At 44.1% G+C, this 21430-nt stretch overlaps 1 protein-coding gene across 2 annotated transcripts in view; it reads right to left on the bottom strand.

Annotated features, from left to right (window-relative positions):
- Positions 1-21430, bottom strand: part of mppe1 (metallophosphoesterase 1) — a 103271-nt gene that overhangs the window by 15405 nt on the left and 66436 nt on the right. For both annotated transcript variants that reach the window (XM_068031230.1, XM_068031229.1), the window contains exons 5-7: positions 19908-19988; positions 12510-12618; positions 4510-4581 (exon numbers count right to left, since the gene is read on the bottom strand). In XM_068031230.1, the coding sequence (XP_067887331.1) occupies positions 4510-4581; positions 12510-12618; positions 19908-19988 (262 nt within the window). The remainder of the gene's footprint in view (positions 1-4509; positions 4582-12509; positions 12619-19907; positions 19989-21430) is intronic.

Genomic DNA, 21430 nt, shown 5'->3' with positions numbered 1-21430 from the left:
ACAGAAAGTAGTTTAGATGCTTTCCAAAGGAAACTAGGCAAATTCGTAAGAGGAACAGAAACAGAAAGATATGCTGACAGGCTGAGATGAAGTAGATGAAATGGGAGGAGACTCGTGTGGATTATAAACACCAGCACAGAGTAATATAAAATAAAAACAGAAAGTGCTGGATATACTCAGCAGGTCTGGCAGCATCTGTGGCGACAGAAACACAATTGACGTTTCAGGTCTGTGACCTTTCGTCAGAACTGACAAAGTTTAGAAATGTAATAGGCTTCGAGCAAGTGAAAGGGGGTTGGGGGGAGAAGAACAAAAAAAGGGAAGGTGTGTGATAGGGCAGGAGAGATTGAATGACAGAGCTATCAGAGAACAAAAGGCAAAGGGAGTGCTAATAGTTGTAATAAAAGCCAAAACAGGAGTCCAGAGAGAGTGTTAATGGCAGAATAATGAACAGCTCTGTCCAAAAGCAAAAATATGAATAAGCAAGTTTAAAACAGGTGCATGATTTAAAAAAATTAAATTAACATTTTTTATAGCATTTTATTTTTTAACCATGTTCCTGTTTTAAACTTGGCTTTTCATGTTTTTGCTTCCCTTTTGTTCTTTTGACCTGAAACGTTAACTCTGTTTCTCTCCACAGATGCTGCCAGACCTGCTAAACTTTTCCAGCACTTTGTTTTTATTTGAGATTTCTAGCATCTGCAGTGTTCTGCTTTTACAAGCACAGACTATAAGATGGTCTAAATGATATTGCAGAGGAAGCTATTTGATCACGGTATCTGTGTCGGTTGTTTCAAAGAACAATCCAATTAGACATACTCCGCTTTCCCCATAATTCTGCAAATTTTTCCTTTTCAAGTATAAAGCCAATTTCATTTTAAGACAGCATTGAATCTGCTTCCACATCCTTTCAGACAGAGCATTCCAGATCCAAACAACTCACTGCATGCTTTTTCTTTCATGTCACCTTTGATAATTGCACCTTTAACATACTAAAACGTCATATGGTGTTTCACATGGGCGATACTGAACAAAATTTGACACAGCCCAGATAAGGACATGTTAGCACAGGCTGCCCGAAGAGGTAGATTTTAAAGAGCACCTTAAAGGAGGAGAGAGAGGTAGAGTCGGTGAGAGGTTTAGGGTGGGAATTTCACAGATTAATTATCTGATTTATAGAAATCCATAAATGTTAAAACGAAACAATTTGCCAAACTGCCTTTGCTATTGCAAGTGGAGTGCTATTGGAGTGCAAGATTGTACCGGTAGCGGCCCGCCACGGAGTCTGACACCAGGAGTGCTGGGCCCAATCTTCCCGGCCACGGCGAAGCTCCGTGGCGGCTTGCCCACTGCTCGGCAACGGGACCCAAATTTAAATATTGAAATAAAGAGCATGAGTACATTTACATGGAATTCTCCGTCATCTTACTGGCTGTCCGCAATCTTGCCTGCAGCGGTTGGCACTCACTCACCTTCACTCTCCTGTCCAGCTGGCACCGAGGTGGGAAGGGGGAAACTTAGGAACTTTAGTGAGGTGGGAGGGGGGGATGAACAGGGTCCAATCAGTAGCGGGGGGGGGAGGGGGGAGGGGAAAGAGGTGACCTTGCACTTTGAACAGCTGGGGGGGTGGAGAGGTCAAATCATCAATGTAAGTGTTTTGCGGGGGGGGGGGGGGCGGGGGGAGAGGGCAACTATTTTATGTAAGTGTTTTTGGGGGGGGGGGAGGCAACATTTTATTTGTGGTGTACTGGGTGGGGGGGAGGTACGGGTTTAAATATTCAAATTTTGCGACAGGTCTGGCTTCCCTTTAAAAATGGCGCCAAGTGCAGCTGACACCATTGCCAGTGTCGCAGAGCCCGCCCCCACCAAATGATTGGAGAGGGGTGGGCTGCCCAACCAGCATATTATAATGAGCCGCCGCACACTAGAAAGCGGCTGCATGGCGGCACGCATTTGTGGGCCGCCATATTTTTCACTCGCCGCCACTCCCAGTAGCGGGAACGTGAAATGCAGCCCAACACGCTGCCCTAGTTAAATATTTATCACTCGTAGTCATTTTCACTTCAATGAAAAATAACGATCATTAATTTCTAGAACTGACAGTTGGGCTTAAGAGGACCACAGCGTGGAAATTAAAATAAATGAGATAATTCCTCTGCTAAATTGAGGACAAAGTAATTTCACAGAAACTTATTAAATAGTCCATGTTAAAAGCCCACAATAGGATATTAGTCTCATATTTCAGTAGTGACAGTAGAACGTGGCCTGCATTATCTGTGCTCCAAGTATTTACCAACACCAGATAGAAGGTGTAAACACATAGGCCGGGATTTTATCCTGGCGACAGGGGTCTCGACATCCGGAAAAAGCAACACCGAGAACCCTGCGCCACCTCTTCTGTGGGCGGCCCGCTGAATCTAGTGCCAATCCGGTACTTAAGTGCAGAGCAGTGTGCCTTTCACAGGATCAAGGATCCCGGCAACAGAAGTCCCGCCCACAGAGAGATGCCAGTCAATCATAGCCTGGCAGCTCTTTCATTAAGCAGCACCACCATGGAGTGACTGCAGCCAGAGGAGCACCTACCCAAGGCCCAGGAATGATGTCCGACCTAGGCCACAGGTAGGTTGAGGGGAGAGGGGTGGGGTTCATGAGAGAGGTGGATGTAGGGTGGTCAGTAGCAAGGGCTGGGTGTGGATTTTATTAGGCCCCTCAGTTCCCGATGCCGGGTCCCTCGTTCAGGCACTAAGTGCCTTTTAACGACGGAACACTGCCACCCCCCTCCCCCCACCGGAGACAAGAAGCAGTCTGCATGGTTTTTATGCCGTGCTTCCCATGTGGTGACAGGGACGGCTGCCGCACGGCTAACTGCAGCAGTGGTGGGATGAGGCCCTTAATTGGGCATTAATTGCTCAGTTAAGGGCATCAATTGGCAACAGGATGGCAAGGCCATTCACAGACCTTCCTGCCACGGACTTAATTTTTGCGGAGGCGGCAAAGTGGCAGGGTCCCTTGTTGCCCACCCCTAATTGCCCTTGAACTGAACGGCTTGCTGGGTCATTTCAGAGGGCATCTAAGAGTCAACCACATTGCTGTGGGTCTGGAGTCATATGTAGGCCAGACCAGGTAAGCACAGCAGATTCCCTTCCCTATTAGTGAGCCAGATGGTCTTTTACAACAATCGATGATAGTTTCATGGCACCATTACTGAGACCAGCTTTCAATTCCAGATTTTTATTTATTAATTGAATTTAAATTCCACCTGCTGCCGTGGTGGGATTTGAACCCCTGTTCCCAGGGCATTAGCCAGGGCCTCTGAATTACTAGTCCATCCTCATGGCCCTGCTCTGCACCACTCTAAGGAGTTGGATATTTTCGTATGCCTTGGTGATTAGGCCTGAATGCAGTTTTCTGGGTGTGGATTAACCAGAGCACCATGCAGCTTTATAACAGTTGCCTCACACTGATAGTTTAATGACTTGTCAAAACTGTTCAGAATCGTTTACTTTATTAATTACTGGTTCACAATGACTGGAATTGGTCAGAAACAGTTGGGGAAAATATGAGAAAAATTCTTTACATGGAGATTGGATAGAATTTGTAATTTTTTGCGACAAACTGTTATTGAAGCAGATTCCACAAATTCTTGTAATAGGGAATTAGATAGTTACTTGACAAAGTGGAGTATTAAAATGGAGTGAGGTTAGACTACATGGCTCGTGTGAAGAAAAACACCATGTAGATGTGATGGGCTGAATGGCCTGCTGTAATATTCCATAATTCTACGTGCCTGCTATCATCTTCAAATCGCTTTCAGATTTTCACCTAGTTCAACACTTTCATAAACGACGTGCTTCCAATGTGTAAGACCGTGCACTTACCTGCTGTAAATTTAATCTACCATAGTTTACACCCACTTGCAAGAATTGTAATTTTGTAATTTTCGAATTCTTTAGCTGCTCGGTCAGAGTCTATGGCCCCTTCAGTTTAATATCTGCAAACTGGACCCACTGATATTGCATTCCTGAATTCAGATCAATTATGAAGGTTGCTAACAGTCGGGGTCCTTACATCGACCTATGACACTCAACTTCGTATACCTCGACACCATCTTTTTCAGACAATTCCTTATCCAACTTGGGTTATCCACCGCCTTAAGCTTGTGCGGAAGCTTTTCTGGAAATCTAGAAGCAAGGGATGTCACTTGCTCAAGAAAAAATAACAACGACATTTGGTCAGGCAGGATCTGCCTCTTCTCAAATTGTGCTGGTTGTCACTTAATAAGCTGTTTTCACACAGGTTCACCTCAAGCTGTTACTGAAGGTTGATACAGCAGAGCAAAGGAAACATTCCCTCACAGCGGAAGTAAAAACAATAAATCTGTTGAAGCCAAAACAACCTATTTTTATACTAATTATCCAAGAACAGAAAGGTCATCAAGATTCAAATGCCAATTTGCACCCTCAACCTTAAAGAAACAAATCAAAAACATAAATGAAACCAGATCCCTACCTGCAGTAAAATAGGAGCAGATGCTGGGAAGATCTTTTCTTTACAATTCTCATGAGAATGGTTTGGATCCAGCTGTTGACAAAAGTATTAGATGAACATTATTAAATAATGACCTTTTCAATTCAATTTTACACCATTTTATGTGCATAATAGAATATTATTTGGTATATGGTTAATGCTCAGTTTTCCTCTACTCATTGGAAAGACAGCAAACTCACGAGTGTCTTACTTCATACATGACCCATCTCCCTGATGATCAAAACCTCAAATCACTAGCCAAACATTTTTAGCATTTTAAACATGGAGTTGGGGAAAAGATAGGCACAGATTTGTGAGGTGAGAATACATCCCCAAGGACATCAGAGCGGAAAGGGAGGTTGAAGATGGGACTGTAGTTTGCAGGGACAGAAGGAGGGGATGACGGCAGGTTTGAAAGACAACCATTTACAAAATCAGCTTGCCTGGGGACCAGGAAGGGAAGTTGAGTCACCAGCAGATTAGTGGAATATATGGAACCAGCAGGAGGTGAGTCTTAAGAGACAAAAACAGCGCATAAGAGGAGATAGGAGAAAAAAATTAGAGAAAGGTGCTGGGCAGGGGGATCCTGGGGTGGGGAGGCAGTTGGGAATATTTTTTTATTTAGAGATACAGCACTGAAACAGGCCCTTCGGCCACCGAGTCTGTGCCGACTAACAACCACCCATTTATACTAATCCTACAATAATCCCATATTCCCTATCACCTACCTACACGAGGGGCAATTTATAACGGCCAATTTACCTATCACCTGCAAGTCTTTGGATGTGGGAGGAAACCAGAGCACCCGGTGAAAACCCACACGGTCACAGGGAGAACTTGCAAACTCCGCACAGGCAGTACCCAGAATCGAACCCGGGTCCCTGGAGCTATGAGGCTGCGGTGCTAACTACTGCGCCACTGGATGGTGGAATTGGCTTGATAGGCAAAGGGAACTTGGTAGGCATGAGGAAGGAGCACAGGTAGCTGAACTGATGGTCTCAGTCTCAATGACAAAGATGTCCATGAGCCCTTTGTATGAGATGAGGATGCAGTCAGCAGATTTGAGGGGTTTACGGGGACGCTCAGTAGAGCAGAGGGTGGGGTGGGGGAGAGGGTGGGGTGGGGGAGAGGGTGGAGTGGGGGAGAGGGTGGGGTGGGGGAGAGGGTGGAGTGGGGGAGAGGGTGGAGTGGGGGTTATCTTTGCTTTCCAGGATAATCCTTAAAGAGTGGATGGTTTTGGCAGACAAGAGTGAGTCTATATAGAGCTTTATCTGGTCCAGACAAATCTGCTGATAGCTAAATAAACCAGTTGTATGTCAGATATGCTGAAGTCTGCATCTCTTGGCCTTTAGAGAGCAAAGATTGCAGCCATATTATTCAGAATGACCAGAATTGGACAGAGTATCCAGATTTTGCTAGATGCAAGGGCAACAAAGATGTCGATGAGGAACATGATGAGAAAATCGATGGCACAAGTATGGTGGCCAATGGAAGGCTAAGGCCTAGGCCAGGGGTCTGCAACCTTTCTGACCTGTAGAACATTTTTTCAAAGAAATTGCCTAAAATAAAAATTATGGGAAGCTGCAAGATGAAAATTCAGCATTTCGAAAACAAATGCTTGACAAATTGCCAAGTATCTCTGGTCAAATGCATAATTTGCATATATAATAAATACAATATGTGTTGAATTTGTGCATCAATAGATAAAAAATCTTCATTAAAATAGACCTAACTCAGAATTAGCATATTTTTGGACTTTTTTTCAAACTATAATTTTGTCAGTAAAGTCATCTTTAAAACAAACTTTAACTTAAGATGCGTAGAATTAAGACTATTTTATCGGCTATTGATTCTCGCGATAAAAAAAGCTTTAAAAAGCTAAAGAAAAGCACATTCAGAATAATTGATCATCTCAGTTATATTAGAAACAATAATGGACCCAAACCGTAAAACCTGTTCGTTGATTCAAAGGCATTATCTCTAACCATCTATAATGGTGTAGCTATACCACTCAAACAGGTTTATTTAGAGAACAATGACATGACTCATTAAAATAATTATTTTAAACCTTAAAGTGCAGCATAATGATCAGCCTTTTATCCCCACAATAAAAACACAGCTATTACTTTTCTTGACTTAATTTTTTTTTAGGCTTTTTTTCAATGATAACGCGATCCAACTGGAAAAGGTTGGGAGCTGCAAATGAGATGTTAAAGAGTTGCGTGCGGCTCTGGAGCCGCAGATTGCAGAGCCCTGGCACAGGCAGCTGAGAGCTGAAACTCCAACTTGTGACTTGAGGAAGGGTTTTTTCCCCCAAGAGTGGACACAGAAGGAAGTGGGGTTGGAAGAGTGCAGGGGATTTGTGTGGTAGGAGATACACGGAAGTGGTCTGGAGCTGATCACAGATATCTATGACGATGTCCACAATAGAAGGGCCATAGGAGACAACAAGTTCACAAGGGTGGCCATGAATATGGGCAGGAGCACAAAGAATTCAGAGGATAGAGGGTACAGCTTTGCGATGGCATTAGAAAACAAGTATTTGAAAGGATAAGTGAGAAGGTTGAAACAAGGTGTGCTGCTCTAAGATAATAGAAGAGTAGGGGGAAAGACGAAGGTGTTGGATTGGTGATATGGGACACTGAACGGTTTGGGCAGAACAAGTAATGGAAAGTACTGCCAGGAGGAGAAATCTCTGTAAAGGGCAATGTCTTACCTAAAAGTCAAGTTTCAGGATGTCAATGTAATCATCCACAACAGAAGTGTAGAGAGTCAGGTCCTTGTTCAGGAATGAGTGAACATTCTGGAGGGAAATGTGGAGGGGGCAGTGAATGCGGCTCCTCTGGCACAGCCCAAAATTGCAATGGTGGATGGGGTGAGTGGGACGAGTAGGAAGTTGGAAAATTTAAGCCGCAGTGGGTCAGAACATCAGCAAAAGAGCAGGAGACAGTTGGAGTGGGAGCACAGAGTGGAGATGACGAGGAATGAGATTGTAACAAAGACAATAATAGTTGTGAGGGACTTTAACCTTTGTTTAGACCGGACCAATCAAATTGGCAAAGGTGTCTGGAAGATGAGATTGTAGAATGCTTCTGTGACCGTTTCCTGCAGCAATATGTCGTGGAACTCGGAATAAAGCTATTTTAGATCTAGTATTGTGCAATGAGGCAGGGTTAATTAGCAATGTCATAGCAAAAGATCCACTGGGAAATAATGATCATAATACAATTGAATTCCACATTAAGTCTGAAAGTTCCAATTAAGTTCCAATCATAAACAAGAATCTTAAACTTAAACAAAGCCAATTACATAGAAATGAGGGGAGAGTTGGCTGAGGTTGATTGGTTAATTAGACTAAAAGAGATGGTGGAAGATAAACAATGGGAAACCTTTAAAGAAACAAATCAAAATATTCAACAAAAATACATTCCATTGAGAAACAGAAACTCAGCAAGATCCATGACTACTAAGGAGGTTTAGGATAGTATTAGACTAAAAGAATAATGTTGCAAAGAATAGGAGGATGTCTGAGGATTGGGAGTGTTTCAGAAAACAGCAAAGGGCCACCAAAAAGTTAATAAAAAGTGCAAAAATAGAATGCGAGAGTAAACTAGCCAGGAACATAAAGGCAGATTGTAAGAGCTTTTACATGTATATAAAACAGAGTAGCTAAAGCAAACGTTGGTTCCTTAGACACAGAGACAGGTGAAATGATGATGGGGAATGAGGAAATGGCAGCGATATTGAACAAATATTTTGTGCCTGTCTTCACAGTAGAATACACAAGTTACATACTAGAAATAGGCAGTAACCTAGGGGTTAATAAGAGTGAGGAAATTAAGGAAATTAATATCAGCAGAGGAAAAGTACTGGAGAAACTCAAGGGACTGAAATGCAACAAATCCCCAGGACCTGATGGCCCACATCATAGGGTTCTAAAAGGAATAGCGGCAGAGATATTGCATATACTGGCTATGATTTTCCAAAATTCCCAATGGTTGGATTTTGTTCTCCCCCAGGCGTCGGGATCTGTGGTGGGGTCCGGGGGGGTGGGGGGGTGGGGTTGCTGAAGATGGCTCCGAATGAGGCCCGCCACGGACCTCGATGGCGGGAGAGCCCTGCCCGATCCACCCGACAACATTCAAGGCTCCTTGGTTACCCACCCGCCACTGGGCGACGGGGCCACAATTTAAATATTCAAATGAATAAAATTAATACTTTTACATCGACTTACCCGTGAACTTGAGGGCCCACCACAATCTTTAGCGCTGATGGGGAGGGGTTAAGTTTATCATTATGAGGGGGGTGGGGTCAAATACACATAATGGGTGGAGGAGATGGTGGGAAGGTTTGAACCTTAAACTTTGTGCAGTCTGGGGGTGGGGGGAGGGGGAGGTCAGATGTAAAAGGTAAGGGTTTTCGGGGTGGGGGAGGAAGGGAAAATAGTTATCCTAAGGTGCGTTATAAATGTATTTATTTAATTTGGGATGTAGGACTTCAGAAATTTAAATTTGCCAGCAGGACTGGCTGCCCTTTAAAAATGGAGCCAGTGCCTGCGCACAGGAAGCTGACGCCACTGCCAGGGACGGACAGCCTGCCCCCTCCACGAGATTGGAGGGGCGGGGGAGGGGTGGGAGGCGGGCCGCCCCTGTTATTTATATGAGTTTGAGATTGCAGCGGCTCTTTAGCCTGCGGCCTGCACAGGTGGACCGCATTATTTGAGCTCACTGTCAATATCGGCTCTTAAAATCCAGCCCATAGATTCTGCAACGGTTCCAGCACTTTAGAAATTAGCAAATGTTACACTGCTTTTCAAGAAAGGAAGGAGAGAGAAAACAGGGAACTACAGGCCAGTTAGTCTGACATCAGTCATTGGGAAAATGCTGGAATCCATTATTGAGGAAGTCTTAACAATGCACTTGGAAAAGCATAGTATGATTTGAACAACTCAGCATGGTTTTACAAAAGGGAAATCCTGCTTGACAAATTTATTAAGTTTTTTGAGGATGTATCTGGTAGGGTAAATAAAGGGGAACCTGCAGATGTAGTATACTTGGATTTCCAAAAGGCATTTGATAAGGTTACACAAAAGGTTAATACACAGGATAAGGGCTCATGAAGTTGGGGTGATATATTCGCATAGAGGATTGGTTAACAGACAGAAAGCAACAATTAGGGATAAATGGGGCATTTTCAAATTGGCAGGCTGTGACTAGTGGAGTGCTATATGGATTACCGGTGAGGCCTTAACTATTTACAATCTATATTAATGACCAAGAGACAGAGAGTAATGTATTTAAGATTGCTGATGATACAAAGCTAGGTAGGAATGTAAGCTGCAAGGGGGACACAAAGAGGCTGCAAAGAGATACAGACAGGTTAAGTGAGTGGGCACAAGATGGAGTATAGAGTGGAGAAGTGTGAAGTTATTCACTTTGGTCGTAAGAATAGAAAAGCAGAATATTTTCTGAAGGTGTAAAACTTGTAAATGTTGATGTTCGAGGACACTTGGATGTAGTCATACAGGAGGCACAAAAAGTTAGCATGCTGGTAAGCAAGCAATTAGGAAAGCAAATGGCATGTCGGCATTTATTGCCAGGGGATTAGAGCACAAGAATAGAAAGAAGTCTTGTTACAATTGTACAGGGCATTGGTGAGACCACACCTGGAATACTGAGTGCAATTTTGGTCTCGATATTAAAGAAAGGATATACTTGCATTGGAGGCAGTACAGTGAAAGTTCACCAGATTGGTCCCTAGGATAAGAGGGTTGTTCTATGATGAGAGGCTGAGTATACTCTCTTGAGTTTAGAAGAATGAGAGGTGATCTCATTAAAACATACAATATTTTGAAGGGACTTGACAGGGTGTCTACCAAAACTCGTTTTCATAGCCACATTTAATCTCTCCTGCCCTCTGCCCTATCACACACCTTCCCTTTTGGTCTTCTTCCCCCCTCTCCCTTTTCACTTGCTCATTTCTAACCTTTGCCTGTTCTGATGAAAGGTCACAGACCTGAAACGTTAACTGTTTTTCTCTCCATAGGTGCTGCCAGACCTGCTGAGTATTTCCAAAATGTTCTGTTTTGATTTCAGATTTCCAGCATCCGCTGTATTTTACTTTTGTTTTAGATACTGAGAGGGTGTTTCTCCTGGCTGGGGAATCTAGACAAGGGGACACAGTTTCAGGATAAGGATTTGATCATTTAGGACTGAGATGAGGAGAAATTACTTCACTCGAAATGTGAATCTTTGGAACGGTGGTTTGGGTTGTGGATGCAAAATCATTGAATATATCTAAGGCTGAGATAGACACATTTTTGGTCTCTCTGGGAATCAAGGGATATGGGAAGTGGGTGGGAAAGTGGAGTTGAAACCCAAGATCAGCCCTGATCATATTGAATGGTAGAGCAGGCTCAATGAGCCATTTGGTCTACTCGTGTTTCTATTTCTTTTGTTTCGATGCTGCTCGTAAAGTGATGGTGACAGATGCCTCAATGAGCCCTTTGGAAAATGTGAAGAGAGACACAGTAGCTGTAGGCCTATTCAAGATAGGTTCAGGTCTGGGTTGGCAGCTTGACAGCGGGAAGGCAGAGGAGGGCAACTGATTGGGGTAGAGAATGCAGAGTGGAGCAAAGTATCTGACAATGAAGAAATTAAAGGTGGCATGACTGAATGACAGAAAGAGAGAACAGGAAAGAAGGCCCGAGCAGAGCCAAGATAACAAAGAGATATAGAAGTAATGGTCTCAGGTCCGGAGTAGCAGTTTCAATTGGACACAGAGGGAATTCAGGTTACACAGGCAGAGTAGAGATTTGGAGATACATGTCTGGTCATAAAGAGGAGAGAGGAGAGAAAATATAAGAGAGAGTCCAAAGTTAAATGTCAATACTGAAATAAGCTGTGAAGTTTCCCTTATTTCCAGAACAAAAGCCTGTCTTTCATCATCTACTAGAATGATCCTTAAAAAACAAGATTTCAATAAAAGAGATATGCATGACTGAGTAAGTGTGCATGCTACAACACAAAAGCAAAATACTGCAGATGCTGGAAATCTGAAATAAAAACCGAAAATGCTGGAAATATTCAGCAGGTCAGGCAGCATCAGTGGAGAGAGAAACAGAGTTAAAGCTTCTGGTCGGTGACCTTTCATCAGAAATATCTGATTTCTAACCGAAAATGCTGACTATTTTATGAAACCATCTTCTGAGAAAGCCTGGGTTAGACTCTTTCGCTCCTTGTGCTGTTAGGTAGGCAGAGAAGTCCAGGAGGAACTTGAAACAAACTAAATCACCTCTGAGCTGAAGAGGCTGTGTGAAGTCTTCTAGTTTCATGATATCTTATGTCATGTATCCACAAAATAGCTCACACTTGCATTACATCTTTAGTGGTTCAGTGGGTAGCACTCTTGCCTCTGAGTTACAGGATTCTGGGTTTAAGATCCACTCCAGGGCTTGAGCACAAAATTCAAGGCTGATACTCCAGGGCACCATTGAGGATGAGGCGACCCCAACAGAAAACCTCTACTAACAATATGCCTTGTCAGTACACAGCAGAAATCCCTCATGTAATGGGAAGAGATGAGGAGGCCTATATCTTACACTGGATAAACACAGTGTAAAATTATAATGATTACACCTTTAATGTAGTTAAACACTCCGAGGTACTTCAGAGATGGACTGATAACACACCAGGCAGGGAATGTGATGTTAGGGAAGTACAAATAGACATGGTCAAAGACATAAGCTTAAAGGAGGCTTCTGAAAGCAGGGAAAAATAGTGAGAAAGGGGCTTTAGGAAGAGAACTCTAGAATGCAAGGCAATGATGTCCCTGAAACTGATTGGGGGAGGGGCAGGGGAGAAAGTTTAATTAGAGTGTAGTTGAGGCTTAGAACAGTAGACAGTGTAAGTTGGAACACGGGTATGCATTGCAGTTAGTGTCTATGAACAGCCCAGCAGTTTTGTAAATGGGGTTTAAATTACCTGTCGGGAGCAATTTAACGCCAAGGAGAGCTGATGAAGATCATTTTCTACTTTCTTGCAGATGGAACAACCATCTCCTTGCAAAGCAATGCTGTTCACCAGAACAAAACTGCAAACACAAACAGCAGTGTAACTCTTCCATCCATCTGCATTTTTAACGAGTAATCTTCCTCAAACATTCAAAAGTACGCTGGAGACTGGAACACTTGGCCTGCTCTGAATCCAGCTCTATTTTAACCCATAAAAACAACTTAATCGCAGCCTCATAGCATCACGCAATGTTCCAGTGTAATGCTTCTAATGCTGCACCAGCTGTCTTCACGATAGACCCTGCCATGGGCACATGTCCATTAGAATTAATTAAAACTGCTGAAACAAATATATGACATTAAGATATGATATTCTCACTCAACAGTTTACATTTGTGCACCAATTTGAAATAGAACCATGGAATAATATAGCACCCAAGGCCATTCAGTCCATCGAGTCTGCGTCAGCTCTTTCGAAGAGCAATTCCAGTTAGTGCCACTCTTTCCCCATGTCTCTGCATTTATTCTTTTCCAGCCATGGGTATAGGGACTCTGATACACGGTTCGGAAGAAGTTTTATTTTAAAGTACTGGTTTTGTTTACAGTATAAAGACTTTGACCATCTAATTTCTTACAAGAGTCATATTGAAAGTATCCCAGCATGTGACCATTTAGCTGAGAGAAGGGTGGTGATACTTGGTCTGTTTCTTTCAATGAAGAAATTCAAACATCTATGTTGTTTTCTTCTGTAAGATCGCCTTTTAATAAATCCAAAAGCACAAACCACAGAAAAGGTTTTTTTTTTGCTGAAAGTTACTGGCATGCTTACTTAGTGCATTGTCTTTGCTAAACTTTTGCATATTTGTGAAATTATCAAAATATTAATTTTGAGAGGGGAAATGGTCAGTTTTGTTTCGTTTCTCACCCAAGATAAGTTTGTTTCTAAATTCATTGGTAAAGGGAGGGCAAAAGGCAAGCTAGGGAGCTCATCAGGCTGAGATCTTGACCCATCTACTTACCAATGGCCCAGAACACTTGCAGGACACCTGTCGCAATTTCGTAACATTGGGATGGGATATCAGTGGTTGCCAAGATTACCATTACCCTAAGCAGTTATGTCTATACTTAATTCCTGGTTAGCACTGCAGTATCAGGCACTGGAATGACCATACATTCATTAAAAAGATACATTGCTCATTGTTACAAAAACATGCTACAAAAAGTTTTTTTATTTTAACTTAGATTTCTAGAATTAGCATATGAGGAGTTAAAGTGGAATTACAAGGTATTTCTCAATGGAAAACTCACCAGTTCAGCTCCAGACTAGACTGTTCATTTTAATGGAAAAGACTTAAGGACAACAGTTAGTTCACACAAAGGTTAGTGGAAATCTGGAACTCTCCCTCGAAAGGTGTTAATTGAAGAAGACTGATATTGTAAGGGCTGGAAGGCGAGGAACAGACGAAGCACTTGAGGAATATAAAGACAGTAGGAAGGAACTTAAGCAAGGAGTTAGGAGGGCTAAAAGGGGTCATGAAAAGTCATTGGCAAACAGGATTAAGGAAAATCCCAAGGCTTTTTATACGTATATAAAGATCAAGAGGGTAACCAGGGAAAGGGTTGGCCCACTCAAGGACAGAGATGGGAATCTATGCATGGAGCCAGAGGAAATGGGCGAGGTGCTAAATGAGTACTGTGCATCAGTATTCACCAAAGAGAAGGACTTGGTGGATGATGAGCCTAGGGAAGGGAGTGCAGATAGTCTCAGTCATCTCATTATCAAAAAGGAGGAGGTGTTGGGTGTCTTGCAAAGCATTAAGGTAGATAAGTCCCCAGGGCCTGATGGGATCTACCCTAGAATACTGAGGGAGGCAAGGGAGGAAATGGCTGGGGCTTTGACAGAAATCTTTGCATTCTCATTGGCTACAGGTGAGGTCCCAGAGGACTGGAGAATAGCCAATGTTGTTCCTTTGTTTAAGAAGGGTGGCAGGGAAACTATTAGAGAGGATTATTCGGGACAGGATTTACTCCCATTTGGAAACAAATGAACTTATTAGCGAGAGACAGCATGGTTTTGTGAAGGGGAGGTCATGTCTTACTAATTTGATTGAGTTTTTTGAGGAAGTGACGAAGATGATTGATGAAGGAAGGGCAGTGGATGTTATCTATATGGACTTTAGTAAAGCCTTTGACAAGGTCCCGCATGGCAGACTGGTACAAAAAGTGAAGTCACACGGGATCAGAGATGAGCTGGCAAGATGGATACAGAACTGGCTCGGTCATAGAAGACAGAGGGTATCAGTGGATGGGTGTTTTTCTGAATGGAGGGATGTGACTAGTGATGTTCCGCAGGGATCAGTGCTGGGACCTTTGCTGTTTGTAGTATATATAAATGATTTGGAGGAAAATGTATCTGGTCTGATTAGTAAGTTTGCGGACGACACAAAGGTTGGTGGAGTTGCGGATAATGATGAGGATTGTCAGAGGATACAGCAGGATATAGATCGGTTGGAGACTTGGGCGGAGAAATGGCAGATGGAGTTTAATCCGGACAAATGTGAGGTAATGCATTTTGGAAGATCTAATGCAGGTGGGAGGTATACAGTAAATAGTAGAACCCTTAGGAGTATTGACAGGCAGAGAGATCTGGGCGTACAGGTCCATAGGTCACTGAAAGTGGCAACACAGGTGGATAAGGTAGTCAAGAAGGCATACGGCATGCTTGCCTTCATCGGTCGGGGCATAGAGTATAAAAATTGGTAAGTCATGTTGCAGCTGTACAGAACCTTAGTTAGGCCACACTTAGAATATTGCGTGCAATTCTGGTCGCCACACTACCAGAAGGACGTGGAGGCTTTGGAGAGGGTACAGAGGAGGTTTACCAGGATGTTGCCTGGTCTGGAGGGCATTAGCTATAAGGAGAGGTTGGAAAAACTTGGATTGTTTTCACTGGAACGACGGAGGTGGAGGGGCGACATGATAGAGGTTTACAAAGTTATGAGCGGCATGGACAGAGTGGATAGTCAGAAGCTTTTTCCCAGGGTGGAAGAGTCAGTTACTAGGGGACATAGGTTTAAGGTGAGAGGGGCAAAGTTTAGAGGGGATGTGCGAGGCAAGTTCAGAGGGTGGTGAGTGCCTGGATCTTGTTGCCGGGGGAGGTGGTGGAAGCAGATACAATAGCGACGTTTAAGAGACATCTTGACAAACACATGAATAGGAAGGGAATAGAGGGATATGGGCCCCGGAAGTGCAGAAGGTGTTAATTTAAGCAGGCATCAAGATCGGCGCAGGCTTGGAGGGCCGAATGGCCTGTTCCTGTCCTGTACTGTTCTTTGATAGATTGTTTTGTTAGATAAGTGTACCAGTGGATATGGAGCAAAGGCAGGCAAATGGAGTAGAGACACTAGTTAGCCATGATCCTATGTTGCTATATTCTGTCAATTGGCCAGAGTTGTCATATTTAATGATAAAATATTGTCAGAGACGTTCTTCATTCAATATTAATAAAAGACTATTTGCTCTAAAGCAATTACGAGTCGTTTGTTGTTATGGTTCAATTTTGTGGTGAGTTTCACAAACCACCTCACTACAGATCAATGGTCAGGTCCCAGCCTGAAGTAGTGACTTTGATTCACAGCTATCTGGGAGACCTATACAGAAGAGGACAGGGTCACTGACTAGCTGGAGCCCACTGTGACAGGCACCTTAAGGAGAGCCAGCACGGATTTGTGAAAGACAGATCGTGCCTGACTAATCTAATTGAATTTTTTGATGAAGTAACAGAGAAGGTTGATGAAGTAACAGAGAAGGTTGATGAAGGGAAAGCAATGGAAGTTGTCTATTTAGATTTTAAGAAATTGTTTTACGAAGTACTACATAAAAGAGCGTTAACAAAATTGAGACTCATGGAACCAGAGGGTCAGTGTCAGCTTGGATAAGAAATTGGGACAGAAAACAGCGAGTCACGGTAAATGGTTGTTTTTCAGACTGGAGGATGGTAGACATGATGTTCCCCAAGGGGCAGTGCTGGGACCACTGCTTTTTTGTGTCTGTGTATATATACATATATATATATATATATATATATATAAATAACATAGATACTGGCAAACAGAGTAATTTTAACATTTGCCACAAATACCAAATTTGGAGGAGCGCCAGTGAGGATGATCCAAAGCAACTGCAACAGGACATAGATAGGCTAGCGGAATGGGCAGACAGGTGGCAAACGGAACATAATACAGAGAAGTATGAGGTGATGCATTTTGGCAGAAGGGATGGTGATAGGTCACATAGACTTAATGGTGCAGTTCTAAAGAGTGTGCAGGGACAGAGGGAGCTGGGGATGCATGTGCATCAATCTTTGAAGGTGGTCAGCAAAGCATATGGGATCTTGGGCTTCAGAAATGGAGGTATTGAGTACAAAAACAGGGAGGTTATGCTGAACCTTTATATAAAGCTCGGGTTAGGCCACAACTGGAATATTGAGTCCAGTTCTGGTCACCACACTTTGGAAGGATGTGAGGGTCCTTGAGAGGGTGCAGAAGAGGTTTAGCAAAATGGTTCCAGGAATGATGCAAAATTCTGACAGAGCTCGACACAGTTGATGCAGGAAGGATGTTCCCCCTTGCTGGGGAGTCAGGGGACACAGTCTCAGAATAAGGGGGAAGGAGGAGACCGTGGTTTGTAGGATTTGCCATTTACCTTGTAAAATGGCAGATTGGATTCAAACTTAAATGGATCACAAGAAACTGGAATAGCCACGACATGAACTTGGAGAAAACTAATGTCAAACAGATCCAAGAAATATTTCAGACTAAAGGTCACAAAAGATAGGAATATCAATACGATTACACAACTTTTTATCCCTTTTGCATTATAAGCTCTATCAGTGGATGTCCTGAAAGAGCTATTTAAAGTTAGGGAGACAGTGGTATAATGGCAATGTCACTAGACCAGTAATCCTAATGCTCCAGGGACATGGGTTCAAATCCCACCACAGCAGATGATGAAATTTGAATTCAATTAATAAATCTGGAATTGAAAAGTTAGCGCAATGGTAACCATGAAACCATTGTTGATTGTTGTAAAAACCCATGTGCTTGCCTGGTCTGGCTTATATGTGACTCCAGACCCACAGCAATGTGGTTGACTCTGAAATGGCCTACCAAGCCACTCAGTTCATGGGCAATTAGGGATGAGCAATAAATGCTGACCTAGCCAGCAATGCTCACATCCCATGAATGAAAAAATACAGTACCTGTCAGCTGGAATAGAAGCTTGGGTTCCAACAGTTTGCAACTTTCAAGAGCTAAGACATCAGCTGGAATATTCCCAGAGTTGGATGCAGTCCTTCACTATGTCCCCAACAAAGAAATTCCTCTTATAAAGCAATGGAACAATTACTGCTGTGATATGCAAGGACCATTGTTTGTGATGCCAATTTGGGGGTTACCAGTTATCAACTTCACTGTTTGTTCATAATTTTGAATTAACCATGGCAGTATGTGAATATCTCTACTCATAGCAGTTTCACCCATCTCCCACAGTGAGGGATGCAAATATAAAGACAACAATTGTATTTATGCAGTGCTTTTAACACATTATGATGTCAAAGGCAATTTGCAGAAGCATTATAGAGCAATATATGACGGCGAGCCACATTAGGAGATATTAGGGCAGACGACCAAAATCTTGGACAAACAGGCAGGTTTTAAAGGAGTGTTTTAAAGGAGGAAACATCAGGTTATGGCTCCTCAGGATAGTTTTCACTATCCCAAAGTCAGCATAGTGTGAAGAGATCCTACAGTAGTCTGTTGTGAGTTAAAACTCCAGTTTCTATTCCTCATTAGGTGCCTGTGTATATGTCGGTCTGACAACCAAAGGATTGCTCACTAGTGTGAGCATGAGTTCCAGAGAATATTTTTTGTTTTGTATTTATATCACAGAAACAGGCCATTTGGCCCAACTGATCAATGCTGATGTTTATGCTTCATACAAGCCTCCTCCCAACCTACTTCATCTATCCTCAACCCATATTCTTCTCTTCCTTTCTCCCTCATGTACCGAGCTAGCTTCCCCTTAAATGCATCAATACTATTTGCCTCAACTACTCCCTGCGGTAGCGAGTTCCACCTTCTCACCACTCTCTGGGTAAAGATGTTTCTCCTGAATTCCTTATTGGGTTTATTAGTGACTATCTTATATTTATGGATGCCAGAATAGTTATTTTCTGGAGGTCTGATGCCCTTAATTGCACCTTAACTTCTTGTGAAACCAGAAACGAAATACAAAAATCATGTTACGCCAGATAAATTAACAGAATGTTTGATATTCCAACATTTAACCTGTTTGTTCCAAACAGATAACAAGGCAAGGTCAGCCACAAGAAGCCAAGGATAAACTAACTGCTGCAATGACACAGGTCCTGATGTTTTATATGGTGTAGCAGTAAGATCCCACTCACCTGCAGTATCATGGAAATCACATGCTTCTGAAGTAGCAGTTACCGTAGAAACCATACAATGCGGGTTGGGCGGGAGTGGGCCACCCACACTCACATACGGGCTACTCGCCACCACCCTGCCCCGATCTTGAGCCAGGTGGGTCATTATCATATGCAGATTGGCCTGCGCCCCCTCCCTCACCATCCCCTGGCCTGGGGGGGGGGGGGGGGGGCGACCTCAGCGACACCGTGAATGGCCTTAACTGATTCTGCGCAGGCGCTGGTGCCATTTTTAAAGAGCTGCCAGCCCTGCGAAGAAACTGCCGAGTTGCCCCTGTCCACCGCCCTGCCCCACCTGCACTACTAATGCAGAGTTGCCCCCTTCCCCACCTTGGTGGTGCCAGCTCTCCCTGGACGGGAAGGTGAAGGCATGTGAGTGTCGCACATTGCGCTGAAGATCCAGAACTGCAGGTATGATTGCTCCAGTTTTCAATATGATTCATGCAAACAGGTAATTTAAATATCTAAAGTCGGCTCCCGTTGCCGAGTGGGGGATGACCCGCCACAGAGCTTCCCCGCCGCTGAGACGATCGGGCCCAGAAATCCTGGCATCAGGTTCCGTGGGGGGGGGCCACTGCCACTGCAATCTTCCAGCCTCCCCCCAACCACAGAGCCCGATGTCGGGAGGAGAACAAGATCCCGGCCACAGTGTGCAGCGGCGACCAGCATTTGACCCCGAAATCGGGCGTCCCGACCCAAACCGCAAAAACCCACCCCACGTTTCAAAGTATTGAAAGACAAATTCAGTAATGTCTCACAACCCCCCCCCACGCCACCCACTACCCCCAGTTAGCCTCCCTACGGAATACCAACTGCACTTTAACCTCTTAAATGTATCAAGCAACACACTTAGAGTTCACTTACTTTATTCCTTTCCTTGTCACCACTTTTGCAGAAGTAAAGTTAAATACTCCCTCAAACCTCTGCAATTTGTACCAATCCATCCTGTAAAAAGGAAGTCAAAAAAACTGGTTCAGCTTGACTAAAAAAAGTCATTTGCATAACATTTTTTCAAGCTAAAATGTCTTGAATATGTTCAACGACTGAGCATCCACAGCCCTCTGGGTTAGAGAATTCCAAGGATTCATAATCCTCTGATTGAAGAAATATTCCTCATCTAAATGGCCAATCCTGCACCCCGAGACTATGGGCTGGATTTTATGAGCCCCCACGCCCCCCCCCTCCTTGGCAGGGTCGGAGGTTGGGGGCGGGTGGCGGGTGGCGGCGTGGGCATCGAATCGCAATGGGTGGCCAGGGCTGAGGGCCTATCACCGTCCCATCACCATGTGATTTTGCCGGGGGCAGGATAGGCTGACAACAGCCTTCCTGCCCAGAGGACAATTGAGGTCATTAAGCAGCCTATTAATAGGTACTTAATGGCCTCTTCCCCCTGTTGCCATGCAGGGCGGGAACCTTGTCAAAACAAGGCACACTCCTCACAGGCTTGGGTGGGCAGGTGGGTCCCTCCTCCATGAGCCATCTGTGGCTGGCAAAACCTCCACCTCCATGGATCCCCTCCCCCTGGACTTCACGCCCAACCACCTTCACCAGGGCCTTCTGTACTGGCCCCTTGACCCTGCCTCATTTACCTGAGGTCCAGGCTCCAGCGCTAGGCCTGGGTCCCAAGCCTCTTGAAGTACCGGCATTGGTCACTGCTCCCAATGGCGCTGCCAATACTGCTGAGCTGCCGGCCCTTTGATTGGCCAGAAGCTCTTGGAGGCGGGATCCCCAACTTTAAAGGGACAGAGATCCCAGCGCCGGAAACCTTGCCTCCGGGACAATGGAGAATTGCGCCACGGGTAGGGGGCACAAAGAGGTTTATCGGCCCGGCACCAGGAACCCTGTCGTCTCCACAAGATCCTAGCCTGTGACTCCAAGGTCTAGGCTCTCCAGCAAGGGAAACAGCCTCTGAGCGGCTAAGAAAACGGAGGAAGAAATTAAATCTCTTATTGGCTAAAGGGAATGTCATGCAGGCCCCCACCTGCCAAGAATGAGTACAATAATTTCACCACATGGACATTAAACTTCAAATTGTTGCTGGGAAGAAAACAGGGCCTATTACAAGGAATTGCCAGGCGCCTCACGGGAAAGACATTTTTTGCATACTAGCAGACAGTGTTGGAACAAAGGAACCAGTCCCTGCTTCCCCAATACACAGCAGAAGTGGTCAGGCCAGTTTAGTCACATGACTAACTGGCTGTTGCAGGTTTTTTTTTAACTCGCCACAGAGAACTTGAACACAGAAAGCTGTTTACTCCTGGACTGAAAAGACCTCTCGTGGCTGGCTCGCCACAGCCTCTCCTGTCTGCTCATCTCTTTCTCATTAGCTTTGGAATCCAATGAAGACACAGAAACTCCAAGAGAGAAAACTCTTCCACAGTGAACAA

The sequence above is a fragment of the Heterodontus francisci genome, chromosome 5 (genome assembly GCF_036365525.1).
Source record: "Heterodontus francisci isolate sHetFra1 chromosome 5, sHetFra1.hap1, whole genome shotgun sequence".
NCBI classification, from domain to species: Eukaryota; Metazoa; Chordata; class Chondrichthyes; order Heterodontiformes; family Heterodontidae; genus Heterodontus; species Heterodontus francisci.
This window is presented reverse-complemented; position numbering and strand designations above follow the sequence as displayed.